The 19,477-nt window shown below is 43.1% G+C and overlaps 3 protein-coding genes across 6 annotated transcripts in view; 1 reads left to right on the top strand and 2 right to left on the bottom strand.

The window, feature by feature from the left end:
- Nucleotides 1–15,898, bottom strand: part of RPN2 (ribophorin II) — a 60,193-nt gene extending 44,295 nt beyond the window's left edge. For both annotated transcript variants that reach the window (XM_058685535.1, XM_058685537.1), the window contains exons 1-2: nucleotides 15,767–15,898; nucleotides 10,982–11,175 (exon numbers count right to left, since the gene is read on the bottom strand). In XM_058685535.1, the coding sequence (XP_058541518.1) occupies nucleotides 10,982–11,175; nucleotides 15,767–15,779 (207 nt within the window). In that variant the 5' untranslated portion in view covers nucleotides 15,780–15,898. The remainder of the gene's footprint in view (nucleotides 1–10,981; nucleotides 11,176–15,766) is intronic.
- MANBAL (mannosidase beta like) overlaps nucleotides 1–19,477 on the bottom strand; it is a 298,459-nt gene that overhangs the window by 107,873 nt on the left and 171,109 nt on the right. The gene's annotated exons all lie outside the window — the stretch shown is intronic.
- MROH8 (maestro heat like repeat family member 8) overlaps nucleotides 15,355–19,477 on the top strand; it is a 60,104-nt gene continuing 55,981 nt past the window's right edge. For 2 of the 3 annotated variants that reach the window (XR_009248976.1, XM_058685533.1), the window contains exons 1-2: nucleotides 15,355–15,913; nucleotides 19,351–19,472. Coding sequence is in view for 2 of the 3 variants with exons in the window: in XM_058685533.1 (XP_058541516.1) it covers nucleotides 15,627–15,913; nucleotides 19,351–19,472 (409 nt within the window). In the remaining variant the exon portion in view is untranslated. The remainder of the gene's footprint in view (nucleotides 15,914–19,350; nucleotides 19,473–19,477) is intronic. The other variant, XM_058685534.1, reaches the window with a different exon arrangement.

Raw genomic sequence — 19,477 nt, 5'->3', positions numbered from 1 at the left:
TCGACTTTTCCGTTACCCTACAAGCCTGGTGACCCTATCTCCTTTCATTTTTCCAACCCAATCCCCATCCTCTGGCTTCCCTCATTGCCTTATTTCAGGTACTTGCCATTTGTCACCTAGTCTGTTTTAATCATCTCCTAACTGGCCTCAAGCCATGCAGTTCATTCTGCATACTGACTGCTTCAAGGGTGGTCTTCACAAAATACAAATGTAACCATGTTACTCTGCTATCAAAACCCTCAGGTGGTTCCATATTATCCTGAGAAAAAGAGCCGAAGTTTCTGATATGGCATAAAATGCCCCCGTGACTGGCACTTTCAGTGCCAGCTTTACCACCACACCACCTCCGACTCCAAAGTCTTACCCTCCAGCGTGTTGCAGCTACCCAGAGACACTATGATCTCGCCTTGGTATGTATGTGACCCTGCTACTACCCCGGCTGGGAGCACCCTTCCCTTGTCCCTCCAGTCTGCACAACCAGGTCTTATCTTCATCTCTGTTCAGATGTCACCTCTTCCAGAAAGCATTTACGGACATTCATCCCAGTTTAGGCCAGGGCCTTCCCTCCCAAATGCTCCCCCAAAGTGCTTACCACACTGTACTAACTACCTCCCCCAGTGACCAGTTACTGAAGAGCAAAAACTTGGATGAACCCCAATCACAGTGTCTGCCACAAAGTAGGCACATAATAAAACTCATGCTATTCTCACTGTATCAAACCACAAGGAATACTATCTAATAGTTACATTGCTAAACATTTTGATGGAGGTAACATAAAATTCAGCTATTCAAAATTAAGTGGCAATAAAACCAGTTAAAAGTGGGTGCTTCTGAGGAGGAAGACAGGGTGTAGAACAAGGTGGGCCACGTAATGGGTTGTTGCTTTTTGCTAACAGTTGTGCTGTATTATCTGATTTTTTCCTGTGTGTGTGTGTGCTACTTTAACCAAAAATCTATTTTTAAATTTTATGAAAGAAGTTAAATAAGAGTCTCAAAACAAATGGGTTTCAACCAGAAGTTCGAGAAGAAAAAAAACACACAAAGAAATACTTCACACTGCACAAATTAGGGATCTGAAAAAGAAAACAATCTACTCAAGGAATCCTTCAGGACAATGTGGGTAAACTTAAGACATGTACTTTATCGCCATCTGGTGCTTTAACAATAGAACAACAGCATCCAAGACCCCCCCCCCCCCCCCCCCACCAAGGATTATGGTCACTGCTACCACTTTTTAAGCACTTAAAATGTGTCAACATTGTTCTAAGTGTTTTATGTGCATTTCTCCTTAAGTATTAGGTCCTCCTCTTATCTTAAGTTTACAGACAAGAAACCTGAGTCATCAGAGAGGCAAAGTGACTTGTCCAAGGTCACTCAGCTCTTAATGGAGGAGCTGGAATTCAAACCCAGGCAGCCTGGCTCCATAGTTTGAGCTACATACAACCTCTGTCTCTCAAGGTTTTTCATCTCTAGTGAAAAATTATTTGTCCTGTAGGAAAACCAGCATTGTGCCAATTCCCTAATTCTTTGTACAGGCAAATGAAGGTAAACAGTCCCAGCAGTCAGTGGCTTTTAAGCTCCCAATGTGTACTAGGTTTTAACAGCAGCAGCAGAAGTGCCAGAAGACCTCTGGAAACACACCCTGGACTCTTGGAAGACCACCCAATGCTGAGGCTTCAGCTGGCCACTTCCAAGGGTTTGTAACTCTGACTTGAGCTGTCCTCATCCTACATTCATTTTCCCAACTGAGGCCTGCATATCGTCCCCTAAGTGTCCACTCCCTATCTGCTCCTCTCTAACCTTCTATGCCCTATATTAATACTCCCAATTATCTAAACATCCTCCTGAGCAAAGAACATCAGTGCTTTTCTCTACCCATTCTTCCCTACAACTCCCTGAACAGAATCAGGAGCCAAGAAAAGATAGCTAAATCTCTCTCATCTGCCCTTACCTCTCCCTTATTTTCACCATTAACATCTCCCAACTACTCTGTAATCTCGCCAGACTTCGTCACCGTGTTGTGATATAGAGGCATTCCAAGGCAAGAGCTCCCACACCAGGTCCTTTGTAACGGGGTCCATCTTTTCCTCTTAAAAAAAAAAATTATGGGGGCGCCTGGGTGGCGCAGTCGGTTAAGCGTCCGACTTCAGCCAGGTCACGATCTCGCGGTCCGTGAGTTCGAGCCCCGCGTCAGGCTCTGGGCCGATGGCTCGGAGCCTGGAGCCTGTTTCCGATTCTGTGTCTCCCTCTCTCTCTGCCCCTCCCCCGTTCATGCTCTGTCTCTCTCTGTCCCAAAAATAGATAAAAAACGTTGAAAAAAAAAATTTAAAAAAAAATTAAAAAAATAAAAAAAAAATTATGTATATATGTGTATATATATGATACATATTACACATATATATACATACATATTACATATATATACATATATACATATACATATATGTATATAATACATATATACACACATATATATGTATGTGTGTATGTACATATATATTATTTATTTTGAGAGGGAGCGAGCATGAGCAGGGGAGGGAGAGAGAGAGGGAATGAGAGAACCTCAAGCAGGCTCCACACTGTCGGCACTGTCAACATGGAGCCCGATGTGGAACTCGAACTCACGAACCATGAGATTATGACCTGGGCTGAAATCAAGAGTTGGACACTTAACTGACTGAGTCACCGAGGCGCCCCTTGGGCTCACCTTTTTCATACATACTTCTTACCACACTTCCCCCCGCACCTCTGTTCTGGCTGTCTCAGACAACCGACTCACTGCTCCCAAAACACAAGCACTTTTAAGCCTCCAGATTAGTGTGAGCAGTTCTCTCCATCTGGAAGCCCACTCATTCAATTTGTCAGCTAAACTCCTCCCTCTCAACTGGTAACTCCTGACATATTAACAAAATTCAAGACTTCTTTTACTTTATGTTATTTTAAAGTTTATTTATTTACTTTGAGAGACAGCCAGTGGGGCAGGGGGAGAGAGAGACAGACCCAAGCAGGCTCAGTACCGCCAGTGCAGAGCCCGATGCAGGGCTCAAACCCACAAACTGAGAGATCATGACCTGAGCCAAAGTCGGATGCTCAACGGACTGAGTCACCCAGAAGTCACCAAGACTTCTTTTAAAATAAACTTTCCTTGGGGCACCTGGGTGGCTCAGTCGGTTAAGCGTCCGACTTCAACTCAGATCACGATCTTGTGGTCCGTGAGTTCGAGCCCCGCGTCGGGCTCTGGGCTGATGGCTCAGAGCCTGGAGCCTGCTTCCGATTCTGTGTCTCCCTCTCTCTCTGCCCCTCCCCTGTTCATGCTCTGTCTCTGTCTCAAAAATAAAAAAATGAAAAAAAAAAAAACCAAAACTTTCCTTGGGGGCGCCTGGGTGGCTCAGTCGGTTAAGTGCCCAACTCTTGATTCTGGCTCAGGTCACAATTTCACAGTTCGATTTCACAGTTCGTGGGGACTGAGCCCCTGCTTGGGCTCCACCCTGTTAGTGCAGAGCCTGCTTGGGATTCTCTCTCTGCCCCTCCCCAGCTCAGGTTCTCTCTCTCTCTCTCTCAAAATAAATAAATAAACATTTTTTTAAAATAAACTTTTCTTGATCCTTCTCTCCCCCCAGCTGCTACCTTCTCTCCGCTACCAGTGAGTTTCCAAGTCGGAAAAGCCAAAAGAGACTTTCCAGTGCTCACTCCCTCAGCACTGGACAGAACTGATCACTTCCTCATTCTGAAACATTCGCCTCCCTTCGCTTCCAGGATTCTCCAGCACTCTCCTGGCTCTCGTCCTACTTCTCACAGGGGCTCCTTACTTTCATCCTCTTCTACCTGACCTTTCAACGCTGGAGTTTTTCAACTCCTAGGCCCACTTCTCATCCATCCTCTCTCTCCCGAGGCAATCTCACTCATGCCCACGGCTTCATCCAGAACTTTTATGCAGATATTCTCAAGATTTTTACCCCCAACCCAGACTTCCCTCAATGGCCATTTACATGACTCAAAGGCATTTCAAACTCAACAGGTTTAAGACCAAATTCATGAACTTGCCTACACAAACCTATGTTCCTGTCTTACAGAATAGCTCAACCATCTACCTGTGCAGCAAACGCTGGAAGTCCAGGTGTTAACTTTTTTTTTTTTAAGTGTATTTATTTTGAGAGAAAGAGCACGCATGCATGCAGAGGAGGGACAGAGACAGAGAGAGGAAGAGAGGAAATCCCAAGCAGTCTCCATGCTGGCAGCACAGAGCCCATTGCAGGGCTCGATCCCACAAACCATGAGATCATGACCTGAGCTGAAATCAAGAGTCAGATGCCCAAATGACTAAGCCACCCAGGCGAGCCCGGGTATTATCTTTTGCACCCCTTCTGCATTCAGTGTTGCCCCATATTCCCCTGCCAAAGTCTGTCTTCTATAGAACAGGAAAGAAACCTTTCCAAAATGAAAATGGATCGTGATACTTGCTGCTTAAAATCAACTGCTCTTTAGAGAAAAAGCAAAAATTTTCCTGTGGCTGCCAAGGCACTTAGACTTAGCTCCAGCCTTTCTCTCTGGCTGCACTCCTCTCTCTCCCACTGTCTGCTTAACATGCGGCCTCCAGTCAGTCTCTCAAATGTAACCTGCTCCCTGCCTGCACAGGTCCCTTGCACATGCCATTCCTTCTGACTGAAGTTCCCTCCCCTGTCCCCGTTAACTCTTCTTCTCCCTTTAGAATTCAGATCAGTCATACCTTCCTTCATTTAATAAACAGTTACTGAGTGCCTACCACATGCCAACTGCTATTCTAGGAACTGGAGATGTACAACAAATAAAATGGACAAGGTCCCTGCCCTCAAGGAGCTGTAATTTAGAGGGATACAGAGTGAGATTTAAGTTCAGAGATTTCCTTGGGAAAGCCTTCCCGGACCAGGTCAAAGTCCCCTATTTATAAATAGTATATATCTCTTGGGGCACCTGGGTGGCTCAGTTGGTTGAGCGTTCAACTTCAGCTCAGGTCATAATCTCACAGTTCGTGAGTTTGAGGCCCGCGTCAGGCTCTGTGCTGACAGCTCGGAGCCTGGAACCTGCTTTGGATTCCGTGTCTGCCTCTCTCTGCCCCTCCATCACTCGCGCGCTGTCTCTCTCTCTCTTGAAATAAACAGACGTTAAAAAAAAATTTTTTTTAATAAAAAATAAAAATAAACACTGTATACCTCACCTTCGTAAAACTTACCATTGTTACAAATATTCATGTATACATTTGCTTATATGACTAATGTCTATCTCCATTATTAGAGTATACATTCCAAGAGGGCAGAAGCTTTCTTTCACTGTTCAACACTGAATCCCCAGTGCCAAGCACATGGCACGAATTCACTAAATATCTGTTGAATGACTAAATGAATCGTGCAGCAGCCAGTACAGATGGCAACCCCCCTGTACAAGGTTAGGGCTTATGGCGAGCTTTCTCAGCAGACAGCGTGAGTGAGCTTCTCCCTCTGCTGAACTCCACACACCACGTGGGCCTGGGACTTTCTACATGCTATGCATCCTTTTGTACTCAGCACCTGATCTCACTATCGTGGCACCTGTCCTTCACTAGGTAATGAGCTGTTATCTTTTCTGCACTTAGTATAATGCCTGGCACATAGCAAATGCTCCACAAATAATTACTGCCTGAAGGAATGTCTGTCTGCTATCCCTAGCAACCAGCTGAGTACCTGGCCCTCAACAAGCACTCAGTACTCGGTGAATGGTACAAACATCCTGTCCTTCATATGTACTCGCCACGTACCAGACACTGAGCTAAGCACTTTATTCTTTTTTTTTTTTTTTAATGTTTATTTTTGAGAGAGAGAGAGAGAGAGGAAGGGGCAGAGACAGTGAGACAGAGGATCCCAAGCAGAGAGCCTGATGCAGGGCTCAAACTCACGAACCAAGAAATCATGATGTGAGCCGAAGTCAGAACTCAACCAACGAAACCACCCAGGCGCCCCAAGCTAAGCGCTTTATACAAATCATCTCATTTAATCCCCATAACAACCCTATAAGATAGGTACCATTTTCACCTTTTTACAGACAGGGAAAGTGTGTGATTGTCTGACAACCCGTAAACACTGCCTAATGTTTCCTGATTTTAGTCATTCAAACACTACATCGCAAGTTTTGCCCTAATATATAACCTATTTACTTCATGTTTTCATTATAGTGAATACAAAACAACTCTCATTATTCTTAAATCTTAAAGAAGGCTAAGCAGTAACATCTATAAAACCACCATTCTCATGTGCTTATTATTTTCATTTATTTTTTTTAAGTTTATTTATTTTGAGGGAGAGAGAACGAGCAGGGGAAGGACAGAGAGAGGGGGGAACAGAGGATCTAAAGTAGGCTCTGTGCACATAGCAGAGAGCCTGATGCAGGGCTTGAACTCACGAACCATGAGCTCATGACCTGAGCGAAAGTCAGACACTCAACGAATTGAGCCTCCCAGGTGACCCTCATGTGCGTATGGCTTTTAATTATACATATATAGAATCTGATTATTAAAATGAAATTGTTCACTCTTCCTAACACCTAAAACTAACTCTCATTCCACATTCTGTTGTTCCTACAACTGCCTTCTACTCATATTCTTATTAAACCCCATTCCTCTCAGTTTTGCTGGGAAAATCTCTTAGGACAAAATAACCAAAATCTCCCCTAAGGATCTACCTGTGAGAGCAGCCGGTTCAGTGCATCTAGCAGGGCTGAGGGCATTCTCTCTGCTCAGCTGAAAGCAACAACAATGGAGCAGCATGCACATCACCACATGGAAGTGGCAGTAAGGGAGACTGTCCTCAGTGGATTTATTTAGTGCGCACATCTAAGAAGGCAATTTGCTAGCTTGAACCTTCCATACAACTCCCGTCCATTGCTTACGATGTGCACATCACACACTCACCGCAGCACATTCCACAAGCGACTTGAAGAACAAAGTGTGATTAACCCATTTATTTTCTGGTTAACAGGCACATTTGAGAGCTTCCATTTCTAATAAGCTAACGTTTACAATTCATTCAACAACCATGTGTCGAACACCCTCTGCTGATTAGCCATCAAGCAATGGGGATGACAGTCGAGAAAAATGTCAATCGATGTCCATCACCCACTACTACTACATAATAGAGCTGAGAGCTAATACTTAGTACATACTCCATGCCATCACCATGTTAACTACCCTAACAGACTATGAGTGGTGAGTGGACTATCATTATCTCCATCTTACAGATGAGAAAACAGATTCTGAAAGGTTCGGTAAGCTGCACAGTTAACTCAGCTATGTAGTTCTGAAGTCAAGAACTTGAAGCCAAGCAGTCTGACTTTAGAGTCTGTGTTATAAACACAAAGCCATAGCTGGCCCAGTTATGCAATTACCCCATATCACACTGCACTGCAGCCATCCCGATGGCTTCAGTCTGCATCTTCAGCCCTGACCAACGTCCCCTCAAACTCTGGACATCATCAGAGAACACCTTTAGGAGTATGTGTTCAACCTAAATCCATGTGGAACCCCAAATCATGAGACAGATAAAAAGGCACTGCTCTAGCTAACACGAAAGTGGCTCATTCTTCCATGATCTCCCTGGACTGAATCCTACAGTTCCATACAAGCTTGAAAATGACCAGTAGAAACTGCTCTTCCTGCATTCAAATCCACCAAAATTTAATATTTACCTAATATTCCAATTTTGTCTCCTATATCTCACAATATAAAACCTCTATAGGGCAAGACTGCTTCACTCTGTGTCTCCCAATCTGCTCTGTCTCGTCCCCAGGCCCTCTACAGACTGCAGCCCTCTGTACATTGCAGTATCTGTGCCAGGCATTGTCTGAACTCCCCTGAACAAATTATAAATAGAAGCAAAACTTTTAAAATATTGACGATGATAATAATAACAATAACTACCACCTGAAGGGCCTTTTGTAGGCCGAACACTTACTAGGTTTAATAGGATTTCACTTTATCTTTATAATGATCCAGTGAGGAAGGGATCATAACTCCCATTTTACAGAGAGGTGGAGCCAGAATCAAAAACTTGGGCTAACTAGCACCGATGCCTACATTCGTTCTTTTGAGCAAAACTAATTTTACTAGGAAGTACATTCACCTTGAGGGTTTATAACAGTATGATCACAAGGAAAAATTGCTTCCTTAATACAGTCATATGTTAAGGAAGGAAATACTGGGCAGGAAACAAGGGCTAGCTGTCAGGAAGAAACCTGAATGAGTGTGGACCTCATACAGCAGGATTAACAAACTTTGTTTGTAAAGGACCAGAGAATAAATATTTTAGGCTTTTCAGGCCAGACGGTCTCTTTAGTAACTACTCAACTCTACTGCTAAAGTGCAAAAGCCGCTACAAGAGTGGGCATGGCTGTGTTTCAATAAAGCTTTATTTACAAAAGCAGGCTTCAAGCTGGATTTGACTCTGGGGGCCATAGTCTGTCAACACTTCTGCCATACAGTATTCAGATGATGGCTGGCTGACATCGGGCAAATTACCTAACTTTTCTGAGCTTTCATTTCCTCCTCTATTACAGGATACTATTTTTGACCACAAAATTAAGACAACTAACTCAAGCTAATATATCCAATGTACCCAGCACACAGGAGGCATTCAATAAATCAACAGCAGTTACTGATTTTAGTGTGGGGCAGGAAATGTAAAAGTAAGCCTAAGACATCACAAACTCTCCTACTAGATCACATAAAAACAAGCAAAAAATGCACATAGAACCGCATTTTGGCCTACTGGCTAAAAGGCGACATTTTGAGCATCAAAAAGAATAACAACTGTTATTGTAGGTCAACTATACTTCAAAAAAGAAAAAAGAAAAAAGAAAAAAAAGAACAACAACTGCCATGGATTGCAAAACATTAACCGGGACTACCAGTTCTGGCCATGGCAGAATTAAAGGCATTGAAGTTACCTCCTGCCGTCAATAACGATAAAACTAAAAAAATATACGAAGTTGAGACACTGGACAACAGACAGTACAAGGCTGTGATGCTTAAAAGAAAGTAAATAGTATGAAAACGATAGCACAAATGACAGGATTTTAAATAGAAATATCTCGTTATATGGTTATTTTGTTATTCGTGACATAGCAAAATAGTAATCCAAAGTATATTGATGAAGTTCAAACGCACATTACAATCTCTAGAGCAAATACTAAAATAATAAGTAGAGCTAAAAAGCCAACAGAAGAGATAAAATGGAATAATCAAAAATTAATTCAATCCAGGGCACCTGGGTGGCTCAGTCGGTAAAGCATCCAACTCTTAGTTTTGGCTCAGGTCATGATTTTACGGTTCGTGCATTCGAGCCCTGCATCGGACCCCATGTTGACGGTGCAGAGACTGCTTAGGATTCTCTTTCTCTCCCTCTCTCTGCCCTTCCCATGCTCTCTCTTTCAAAATAAATAAATAAACTTAAATTATAAAAAATTATTCAATCTAAGACAGGAAGGAAGGAGGAAAAAAACAGCTAATCAAAAAACAAGATGGTAGACTTAAACTAAACAGTATAGTTACATTACATATAAATAGACTAAACTCCCAATTAAAAGATATTGTCAGATGAGATTTTACAAAAGCAAGTCCCTACTACATACTGTTTACAGAGAGAGGGTAATCTGACAACACCTGAATCCACTGATCCAACTTTATCATAACTAAAACAACCAGATATTACACACCCATTGATAGGAAGTACACATAGGAAGTACCTGTGAAATGTTTTTGCCAAGAAAATTGACCTGAATACAAGTAAGCCTCAAGAGCTAACCATCAGTTTACAGGAATACAAGAGATAAGGAGGTATGTTCAAAAACTGTATGAAGATGCTATCAACCAAAGGCAGAATGTGGAAACTTCTCCAGGATGAGTTGATCTGGCTTGTTCTACAAGTAAAAGGTACTGGGGGAGGGGAAGATGGAAACGGTTATTAGATGAACAAGGCCTTTAGAAGCAAAGTTTTCTCCAACTGGTAGCAGAAGAGGTCAGAGAGATTTGAAGAGTAAGAACTCAACATGACATTACTGACTTAAATGGGGAAGGGACAACATGAGAAGTAATGTGGGTCGCCTTGAGGAACAGAGAGCAGCCCTTGGCTGACAGCCCACAAGAAAATGGGGATCTTAGACTTAAGACTGCACAGAACTGCATGCATTCTGTCAATCACCTGAAGAAAACTGAAGCACATTCTTCCCCAGAGCCTCCAGATAAGAGCCCAGCCTTGGCCAACACCTTTACTTTGACCTTCTGTGACACTAAGTAGAGAGCACATACAAACCTGCCTGGACTTCTCACTACAGAATTATCAGCTAATAGATGAATACTGTTTTAAATAACTAAATTTATAGTCATTTGTTATACAGCCACAGAAAACTAATAACACAAGGCTTATATGAGAAACCTGGCCTTAACCCCTTTACCCTAGCTATCCATGCTACTGTAATAAATAAAATATAAAGTCACTTAAGACTGTTCCTAAAACCAGGTAAAGTTTTAGTCATGATGCATTTTCCTCATCAAAGGTCCAAAAAAACAAAAAATCAAAACAGCCTGATACAGTGTCAGTGTTTAATAAATATGAATGCTCTCATCTTGAATTCCTTTATTATTTATGAGTCACACGTACAGGGCACTTAAGAAGTCCATGTGGTATTTGTACAGTCTCACTCAGAACTATAGCAACAGTTTCTAGAGGTAAAATGTCAAGTTTAAAGTAAAATGTCAAGTTTCTAAGACTCACTCTTCTTTATATTCTACTATAACACCTGGCATGGTCCTAAACATACATTAGGCATTAAGAAAAAAAAAAAAAAAGATCTGGCAGGTGGAAATAAGTATTTTTTACATTGGATTTGCCTTGGTCTTCCTCAAATGAGCAAGCGTTAGTTCTGAAGTACACAAAAGGAACACAGTCAAGGGATGAGGCCGAGACCAAAGTAGCCTTACCTTTACATCTGGCACCTGGGCACCAAGGCTGGTGAGTCCCACGATGGAGTAGAAAGCAGTTTCCAAACTTGTGAAGGGGCGGTCCAGTGAGGCTTTCAGTCTCTCCACATCTGGCTTGGTGAGGTAGTGAGTGGGCGTCAGAGCCTGGGTGCTGGCTATGATTGTCAGAGCCAACAGGAAGACAGTGCTTGAACCTTGGGGGGAAAGGACTATTAAATACACTCCACAAACGATTCCAAAGTTCTATGTACAGTTCCAATGATGGCGTACACCAAGGTCTGGGAACCAAATCATAAGAGGAAGTGGGAGGGGACTGGGAGGTTTAAACTGGAAAGAAGTCCTAGGGAAGTGGTGGGTACTGTCTCCTTCATCCATCTGAAGGGCAGCCCTCCTGGCAGCCTCTGTGAGCTGAAGCACAAAACCCATCATGCCACTCCATTTCAAGCACGTTTGTAACTCCTATGCCGCTAGGACAGGCCCAATCCTGACCCCTCACCACGGCCTTGCCTGCCTCTCACAGGATCTCTTCCCTCCATCTGTGGCTCTCTGGCTCCCTCTGTTCCTCTAACGAGTCATGTTCTTCCCTACCCAGCACTTTTTCATGCTTTCCCTTACTTCAACTTTGCTTAATTTTTACTCTCAGATTTCAGTTCAAGTATCTCTTCCTTAAAAAGCCTCCCAACAGCCCTCAGTACTTGGGTTAGGTCCCCCGTACTATAGTGACTTATACAGTCACACTATAAAGTACTATAAAGAATGTGACCTCTGAGGCCAGGTTTAAATTCTAGCTCTGCCACTTATTAGCAGTGTGGCTGTGGCAGTCACAAGGTGGCCAACCCATGCCTTAGTTTCCTCAAGTGTAAAGTGGGGAGTAACAGTACCTACCTTAGGGGTGTAATGAGGATTACATGAGTTAACATAGAAAGATCTTAGAGTAGTAACTGTTACAGCAAGAACTACATAAATGTTAGCTACCTCTATTAGCACCGCTATTGTTGCCAGATCAACGCGTAGCAACCGGTACTTCTTCCATGTTGTCTTTTTCACAACCATAAGTAATAGTGTAATGTCTGATTCCTCTGCTAAACTGTAAGCTCCAGGATACAGTTTCTCCCATACATCCCCGTATTTCCAAGTATTACACATCACTTGGCATAGTACTAAATTAGTATTTGCTAAATACACAGAAAGAAAAGTTAATCCTTGTCTATTATGCTCCAGGAGACAGGAAGCAGTTAGGAATGGTACATTCTATGGGCTGTTTCCTGAATTGTCTGCCACCCGATTGTACAATATCCATCCTTCACCACCACCACCTTATCCATACTTTTCATGGTTTCAGTTACCCATGTTCAAACACGGTGCAGGACTGTCAGGTCAACAGTAGCCTAACGTTACATCACAATGCCTGTGTCATTCACCTCACTTCATCTCATCACACAGGCATTTTTTCATGTAGTTATCTATATCAAGAAGGGTGAGTACAGGACAAGATATTTTGAAAGAGAGGGAAGACCACATTCACATAGCCTTTAGTACAGTGCATTGTTGTAACTGTTCTTTTACTATTAGTTATTGTTGTTAATCTCGCACTGTGCCTGATCTATAAATTAAACTTTATCATAGGTATGCATGTATAGAAAAAAACACATATGTATAGGGTTCAGTTTTAGGCATCCACTGGGGTTCTTGGAAAGTATGCCCTGCAGATACGGGAGCACTACTATAATCATGAGGCTAATAGAAATGGTCCTAAACCTCTGCCTATAGTGTCAAATTTACTTTGAACTATAATCCCTTAAGAAAGGCATTATTAGGGAGAGCCTGGCTGGCTCAACTGGTAGAGCATGTGACACTTGATCTCGAGGTTGTTGAGTTCAATGCCCACATTGGGCATACAGATTCCTTTTTTTAAAAAGCATGATTATATTGGGGTGCCTGGGTGGCGCAGTCGGTTAAGCGTCCGACTTCAGCCAGGTCACGATCTCGCGATCCGTGAGTTCGAGCCCCGCGTCGGGCTCTGGGCTGATGGCTCGGAGCCTGGAGCCTGTTTCCGATTCTGTGTCTCCCTCTCTCTCTGCCCCTCCCCTGTTCATGCTCTGTCTCTCTCTGTCCCAAAAATAAATAAAAAACGTTGAAAAAAAAAAAAAATTTTAAAAAGCATGATTATATCTATTTTACAAATAAGAAAATTCAGAGTGAGAGTAGCCTGCAGCCGATCTTGCACTCAAACTCAAATCTAACTAAAGAGGTTAGATAACTATTTTTTGGAGTATATTATAGAAATGATGCCTACATTAGTGCTACTCAGAATTGTTCTTCTATGAATGCTAGTTCTGTTTAAATCCTTGTGTATGTGTTAAATAATCTAAAAAATGTGAAAGTTCTTTTTAAAGCACTAGAAAGAGAGGTGCCTGGGAGACTTAGTCATATGAGCATCCAACTCAATGTTGGCTGAGGTCATGACCTCATGTTTTGTGAGATCAAGCCCCACATGGAGCCCTACATTTTGGGACTCTTTCCTTCTCTCTCTGCCCCTCCCCTGCTCACGTTTCCTCTTTCTCCCTCTCAAAATAAAAAAATAGACAGCTTAAGAAAACACTAGAAGGGGTGCCTGGCTGGCTCAGTCAGTTAAGCGTCCAACTTTGGATCAGATCATGATCTCGCCATTAGTGGCTTCGAGCCCCGTGTTGGGTTCTGTCCTGACAGCTCAGAGCCTGGAGCCTGCTTGGGATTGTGTCTCCCTCTCTCTCTGCCTTCCCCTGTTCACTCTCTGTCTGTCTCTCTCTCTCTCAAAAATAAACATTAAAAAAAAAATGTTTTTAAAAACACTAGAAAGAAATCTATAATGCATTCATTAATAAAATATTTATTGGATGCCTACCAAGCACTATTTTTGGTATTAAAGCAGGAAACAAAAAACAAAACAAGACCTCACGGAGTCTACATTCTAGGGTGAAAAGAAAGATATCACACAACACAATTAAGAAACATTACTTATCACGTTAGGTGACAATCATTATGGAGAATAAAAAAGCACAGAAGAGATAACTGAGAAGAACTACAATTTTTAATATGAGAGTCTATGAAGGTCTAAGAAATAAAACTACTGTGTATAGACCTGAAGGAAAAGAAGGAGCAAGTCACAAAGACATTTTTGGGGAAACTATCCCAAGAAGAAAAGCAAGTGCAAAGACCCTGAATCAGCAGTATATATAGTATTCTTGGATATTAGCAAAGAGGAAAGTATAGCTAGAGTGGCATAAGCAAAAGATGAAAAGTATGGAAGCGGTGATAAAGGCAGCAGAGGTTAAATCTGAAGGGCCTTTAACATCTTTGTAGGGCCTCTGGCTTTTAATGAGTGAGATGGGAGCCACTAGAGAGTTTTGAGGAGTGATTTGATTTACATTTTAACAGGATCATTGACACAATTGTCAGGATTTAATGGGATCTTGACACAATTGTCAAGAATAAACAAAACTGTGTTGAGACTATGCAGCAGAAAGGACCTAAAAAGGATCACCAGTTAGTAATAACCCAAGTAAAAAGATAATGGTGGTCACAGCCAGGGTGACAGTAGTAGAGGTGAGAAGCAGTCAGAGTCTGGCTAGAATTCAAGGTCAAAGCCAGAACTTTTAAAGGATAGAAAAATGCAAGAAAAATCTGAATCTCCAGTGCTTTGTATACATGCATGTACTCAACATGGTAAGATCTAGTAAATGACTATGAAAACATGTGTGGGATATGCCCATACTATATGCTAAGTACTTGGCATGCACTGAGTCATTAAATCTTCACAACATGCAAATGAGTGTGGTTTACAGACCAAGAAATTGAGACTCAGAAGGAGTTACCTGCCCCAAAAAACAAATGAGAATCAAACTGCAGGCATTTTGAATCCAAAGTTTGTTTTTAACCACTCTATCACCCTCAACTTTTCAAACACTGGAACAATGACCCAGTATCTTATTCACTGTTATCGTGGGCAAGTTACTTCTCTTCTTTGAAATTCTGCCTTCCTATCTGTCAAATGTAAATAATAGTACACATGCCCCACGCCGCCGCGGTGAGACTACATGAGGATTCCATTCCGCACAGTGCTCACTCAATAACTAGCAATGCAGTTAACTTTATTGATGCTTGCTTAGTGCCATATACTATTTTAAACTACGCAAGGGAATCAGCTTATTTTGATACAGCAATTTATGCAGCGGATAATGTGACTGATCTAGTTTACAGATCAGAAACTGAGGTGCGGAGAGGTTAAGGAACTTGCGCTGGAACACAAAACGAACACTTGGCAGGCTACAAGCATGCACCAGGAGAATCTAACTTCAGAATTTATACCCTACGTTCTCAGGTGAGTGATTTCCTTCCTCCTTTTTACTAAAAAGGAAACCACGGTCCAAAGAAGAACGATTTGGCCGAAAGCTTCCACTCAGGCACCCCCCGCCGGCCCGGGAGCCGCCGCGAGTCAAATGAATGAGTGAAGCCAGACCTAGGGTTAACCGCGGCCCCCGGTTGGGCCTCGGGGGCACCCGTAGCTCCACGCCGCACTCGCACCCACCCCACCTCCGCTTGCCTGCAGTCCCACCAGCTAGACAGCCCTCCGTCACACACTCGACCCCAAAAAGAGCCCAAGCACATGCCCCTTCCCCACAGGGGAAGAGGCTCCCGCCTGGCCGGCTCCCGAGTGGCGAGCACTAGCCTCCCGCGGGATACGGCCCACTCGCCCAGGCGTTCCGGCCGCGGGGCCCCGTTGCCGAGCCATGCACAACGCCTCACCCGGCGACGCCATTTCTCCGAGCAGGTCCCACCAGGGCCCGAGCCGCAGGCTGACTTCCGCTCGGGAAAGTGGCGCCAAGAGCGCGCCGGAGGGGACGCCAGGGACTCGCGGCGGTCTGCGCGTGCTGGGATGGGATCTAGACACAGGTCAGTCCCTGCCGTCCCGCTGGGTCGGGCCAGTCCCAGCAGCTGGGGCCTGAATTTCAGTCCCCACGCGCAAAGGGCGCCGCGGTCCTTCTGTATAGGCCCGCCTCACCCCCGCAACCTGGCCCATTTGGAACCGGCCGCCTCGCAACGGTCTTGATCCAGGCGCTACCGGTACGCGGTTGGATGAGGCTGTGGGGAGGGCCCGAAACGGGGCCTCCTCTGATTGGCCAATCGCGCTGATTGGCCGATCGCGCCGTCACTCTGTCTTCTCTCTGCAGCCCGGCCAATTTTAAAGGAATGGGTAGGGTCCCTTGAGGAGGGGCAGGTAATATTCGAGGGCTTAGGTTTTCTTTTTCTTTTCCTTTTGATTTTTTTTTTTTCCTTTAAGGAATTATGGCAGTTTCCTCCAAAGACTGTTTCGCTCGTTAGTAACTGACCTATAGGTGACGTTTAGTACCCCTCAAAATAACTCTGAGCATATTAGCCCAATTTTACAGAAGTAACAGGGTCAAAAATAGAAGTGACTCCTGACACAAAAGCAGCTTGTTTTAAGATAAGAAGAATCCCGTAATAATAATAAAAAAAAATGAAAGTGTCTTATCTAAGAACTCAATAATAATTGTAATAATTGAGCGTTTACAGGATAGCCCGAGTGTAGTAAGCATTCTCTGTACTTTATTTACTCCTTATCACCATTCTGTGAGGTTTGTACTGTTATTCCCATTTTCTAGAGAAAGGAACTAAAGATTTGAACCCAGACATTATGACTCCATAATCTGTGCTTTTAACTGTTAAAAACATCTAAAAGCTGCACAATATGGTAAATACTAGTGTCCCCAATGTCATTACCCCAAATAGGGAAGAGTGAGGTCTTTCTGTCTGCTACTGTGCTATTAAATAAAATAGATACTTACATACTAGTTATACGTGAATATCTGAATTTGACTTTAAATTAATTAAAATTAAAAGTTCCTGGGGCGCCTGGGTGGCGCAGTCGGTTAAGCGTCCGACTTCAGCCAGGTCACGATCTCGCGGTCCGTGGGTTCGAGCCCCGCGTCGGGCTCTGGGCCGATGGCTCGGAGCCTGGAGCCTGTTTCCGATTCTGTGTCTCCCTCTCTCTCTGCCCCTCCCCCGTTCATGCTCTGTCTCTCTCTGTCCCAAAAATAAAAAATAAAAAAAAAAAAAAAAAAAAAAAGTTCCTTAGTTGTGCTAGTCACATTTCAAGTGCTCAGTAGCCACATGTGGCCACTGGATATCATTTTGGACAGCACAGAATTATAGAAATTTCCAATATCACAGAAATTTCTAATGGATGGTGCTGATAGAGAATATATATATAAAACTCTTACTGGAGCACCTGAGTGGCTCAGTCGGTAAGCCTCTGACTTTTGATTTATATTCAGGTCTTGATCTCGTGGTTGGTGCGATAGAGCCCTGTGTGGGGCTCTAAGCTAACAGTGCAGAGCTTGCTTGGAATTCTTTCTCTCCTTCTCTCTCTGTCCCTCCCCTGCTCAGGCTTTCTCCCTCTCTCTCAAAATAAATAAATAAATACTAAAAAAATCTTCCAACTCAATAATAAGACAACCAGTGTTGTGCTGGAACCATCTCATACTGACTTGCAAGACTCACTTATTAAATTTAGCAAGAAATGGGGCGCCTGGGTGGCTCAGTCGGTTGAGCGTCCGACTTCAGCTCAGGTCACGACCTCACGGTTCGTGAGTTCGAGCCCCGCGTCAGGCTCTGAGCTGATGGCTCAGAGCCTGGAGCCTGCTTCCGATTCTGTGTCTCCCTCTCTCTCTGCCCCTCCCCCATTCATGCTCTGTCTCTCTCTGTCTCAAAAATAAATAAACATTAAAAAAAAAAATTTAAATTTAGCAAGAAGTGTTCAAATTGGTTGTTAAATACAGCTACTTAGAAAAATTAAATTATACAAACTTAACAATGAAATAAAGTCTATTGAAAACCAAACTCAGGCCGCCTGGGTGGCGCAGTCGGTTAAGCGTCCGACTTCAGCCAGGTCACGATCACGCGGTCCGTGAGTTCGAGCCCCGCATCAGGCTCTGGGCTGATGGCTCGGAGCCTGGAGCCTGTTTCCGATTCTGTGTCTCCCTCTCTCTCTGCCCCTCCCCCGTTCATGCTCTGTCTCTCTCTGTCCCAAAAATAAATAAAAAACGTTGAAAAAAAAAATTAAAAAAAAAAAAAAAGAAAACCAAACTCATCATTTCGTTATTATTTTACTACATTTTACCATTGTGTATGCTTTTATGGTTGTTTATATCTATTGCAATCATGGTAAAGGCACATTTGCTTTACCAGATAATGCCAAATTATTTCCAAAATGGTTGTACCAATATACACTACCAACTCTGATTTATAGGAGTTCTGTGCTCCACATCTTTTTTTTTTTTTAATGTTTATTCATTTTGAGAGAGAGAGCAAGAAAGAGAGGGAGAGAATCCCAAGCAGGTTCTGTGCAATCAGCACAGAGCCCGACGTGGGGCTTGATCTCACAAACCATGAGACCATGACCTGAACTAAAGTCAAGATCTGGACACTTAGCCAACTGAGCCACTCAGGTGCCCCCCCCCCCGCCCTCCGCCCCGTTCCACATCTTTGTCAACATCTTATATTCATGCCAATGTAAAAAAAAAAAATTCAGGCAACATAAAGTTTAAATACCATAAGTTTTCCTACACGTATCCCAACATTTGTGTGTGTGTGTGTGTGTGTGTCCATATGTACACACACAGTTTACACACATTGCTCGACAACTTGCCTTTTCATTCATTACTATATGCTAAACATTGAGAAAATAGAGATCTATTCAGTCACTCAGTCAGTTTTTATTGAACATTATCTTGTGCCTGGCAGTATTCTAGTCTCTTAGAATGCATTCGTGAACAAAGCAGCCAAAGATCCTTGGCTTCATGGAACTTACATTTTTTGCAGGAGGAGATGATAAACAATATCATAAGTAAGTGAATGATACATTAAAAGGTATTGCATGCTATAGAAACAAAAAGTAGGAAAGGGTAAGGGAGATTAGGGAAGGGGAAATTGTTCTACCTCAGTTTCTTTTAACAGCAGCATGGTATTTCTTACCTATCCATTCATGCCCCATGAGGCTGACAATGTGCTAGGTGCTGGGAATACAGCCATGACTGTGTAGAGAAGGTTCTTTCCTCATGGAGCTTACAGTCTGATGGGAGACAGTCAACAAACAAACACAAATGAACTTGATAGTTGTAGGTAATGGTTAAATACTATGAAAAAAAAATCAGAAAACAGCTGTGGGACTGCGTGGGAAGAGGCCACTTCACTTAGACTGGTGACCAGTAAATGCTTCTCTGAGAAGGTGACATTTAAGCTTTCACCTGAGTGATGACATGGAAGCAGTCCTAAAATACTAACCTTTCTAATCCCCTCTTCATTCCTAGGATCTGTAGTCGGGAAGAAATAGTGATCCCCTGTGCTTCTGACAATGATTCAGGAAGTGTGGATTTGCAGCTGAGCAATTTAGAGGATGTTAAAAAAGATGCAAGTAGCCTTGAACTTACAGGTGAA

The sequence above is a fragment of the Neofelis nebulosa genome, chromosome 9 (genome assembly GCF_028018385.1).
Source record: "Neofelis nebulosa isolate mNeoNeb1 chromosome 9, mNeoNeb1.pri, whole genome shotgun sequence".
Classification (NCBI taxonomy): domain Eukaryota; kingdom Metazoa; phylum Chordata; class Mammalia; order Carnivora; family Felidae; genus Neofelis; species Neofelis nebulosa.
Note: the sequence above shows the minus strand (reverse complement) of the source record. Positions and strands in the feature narration are given on the sequence as shown.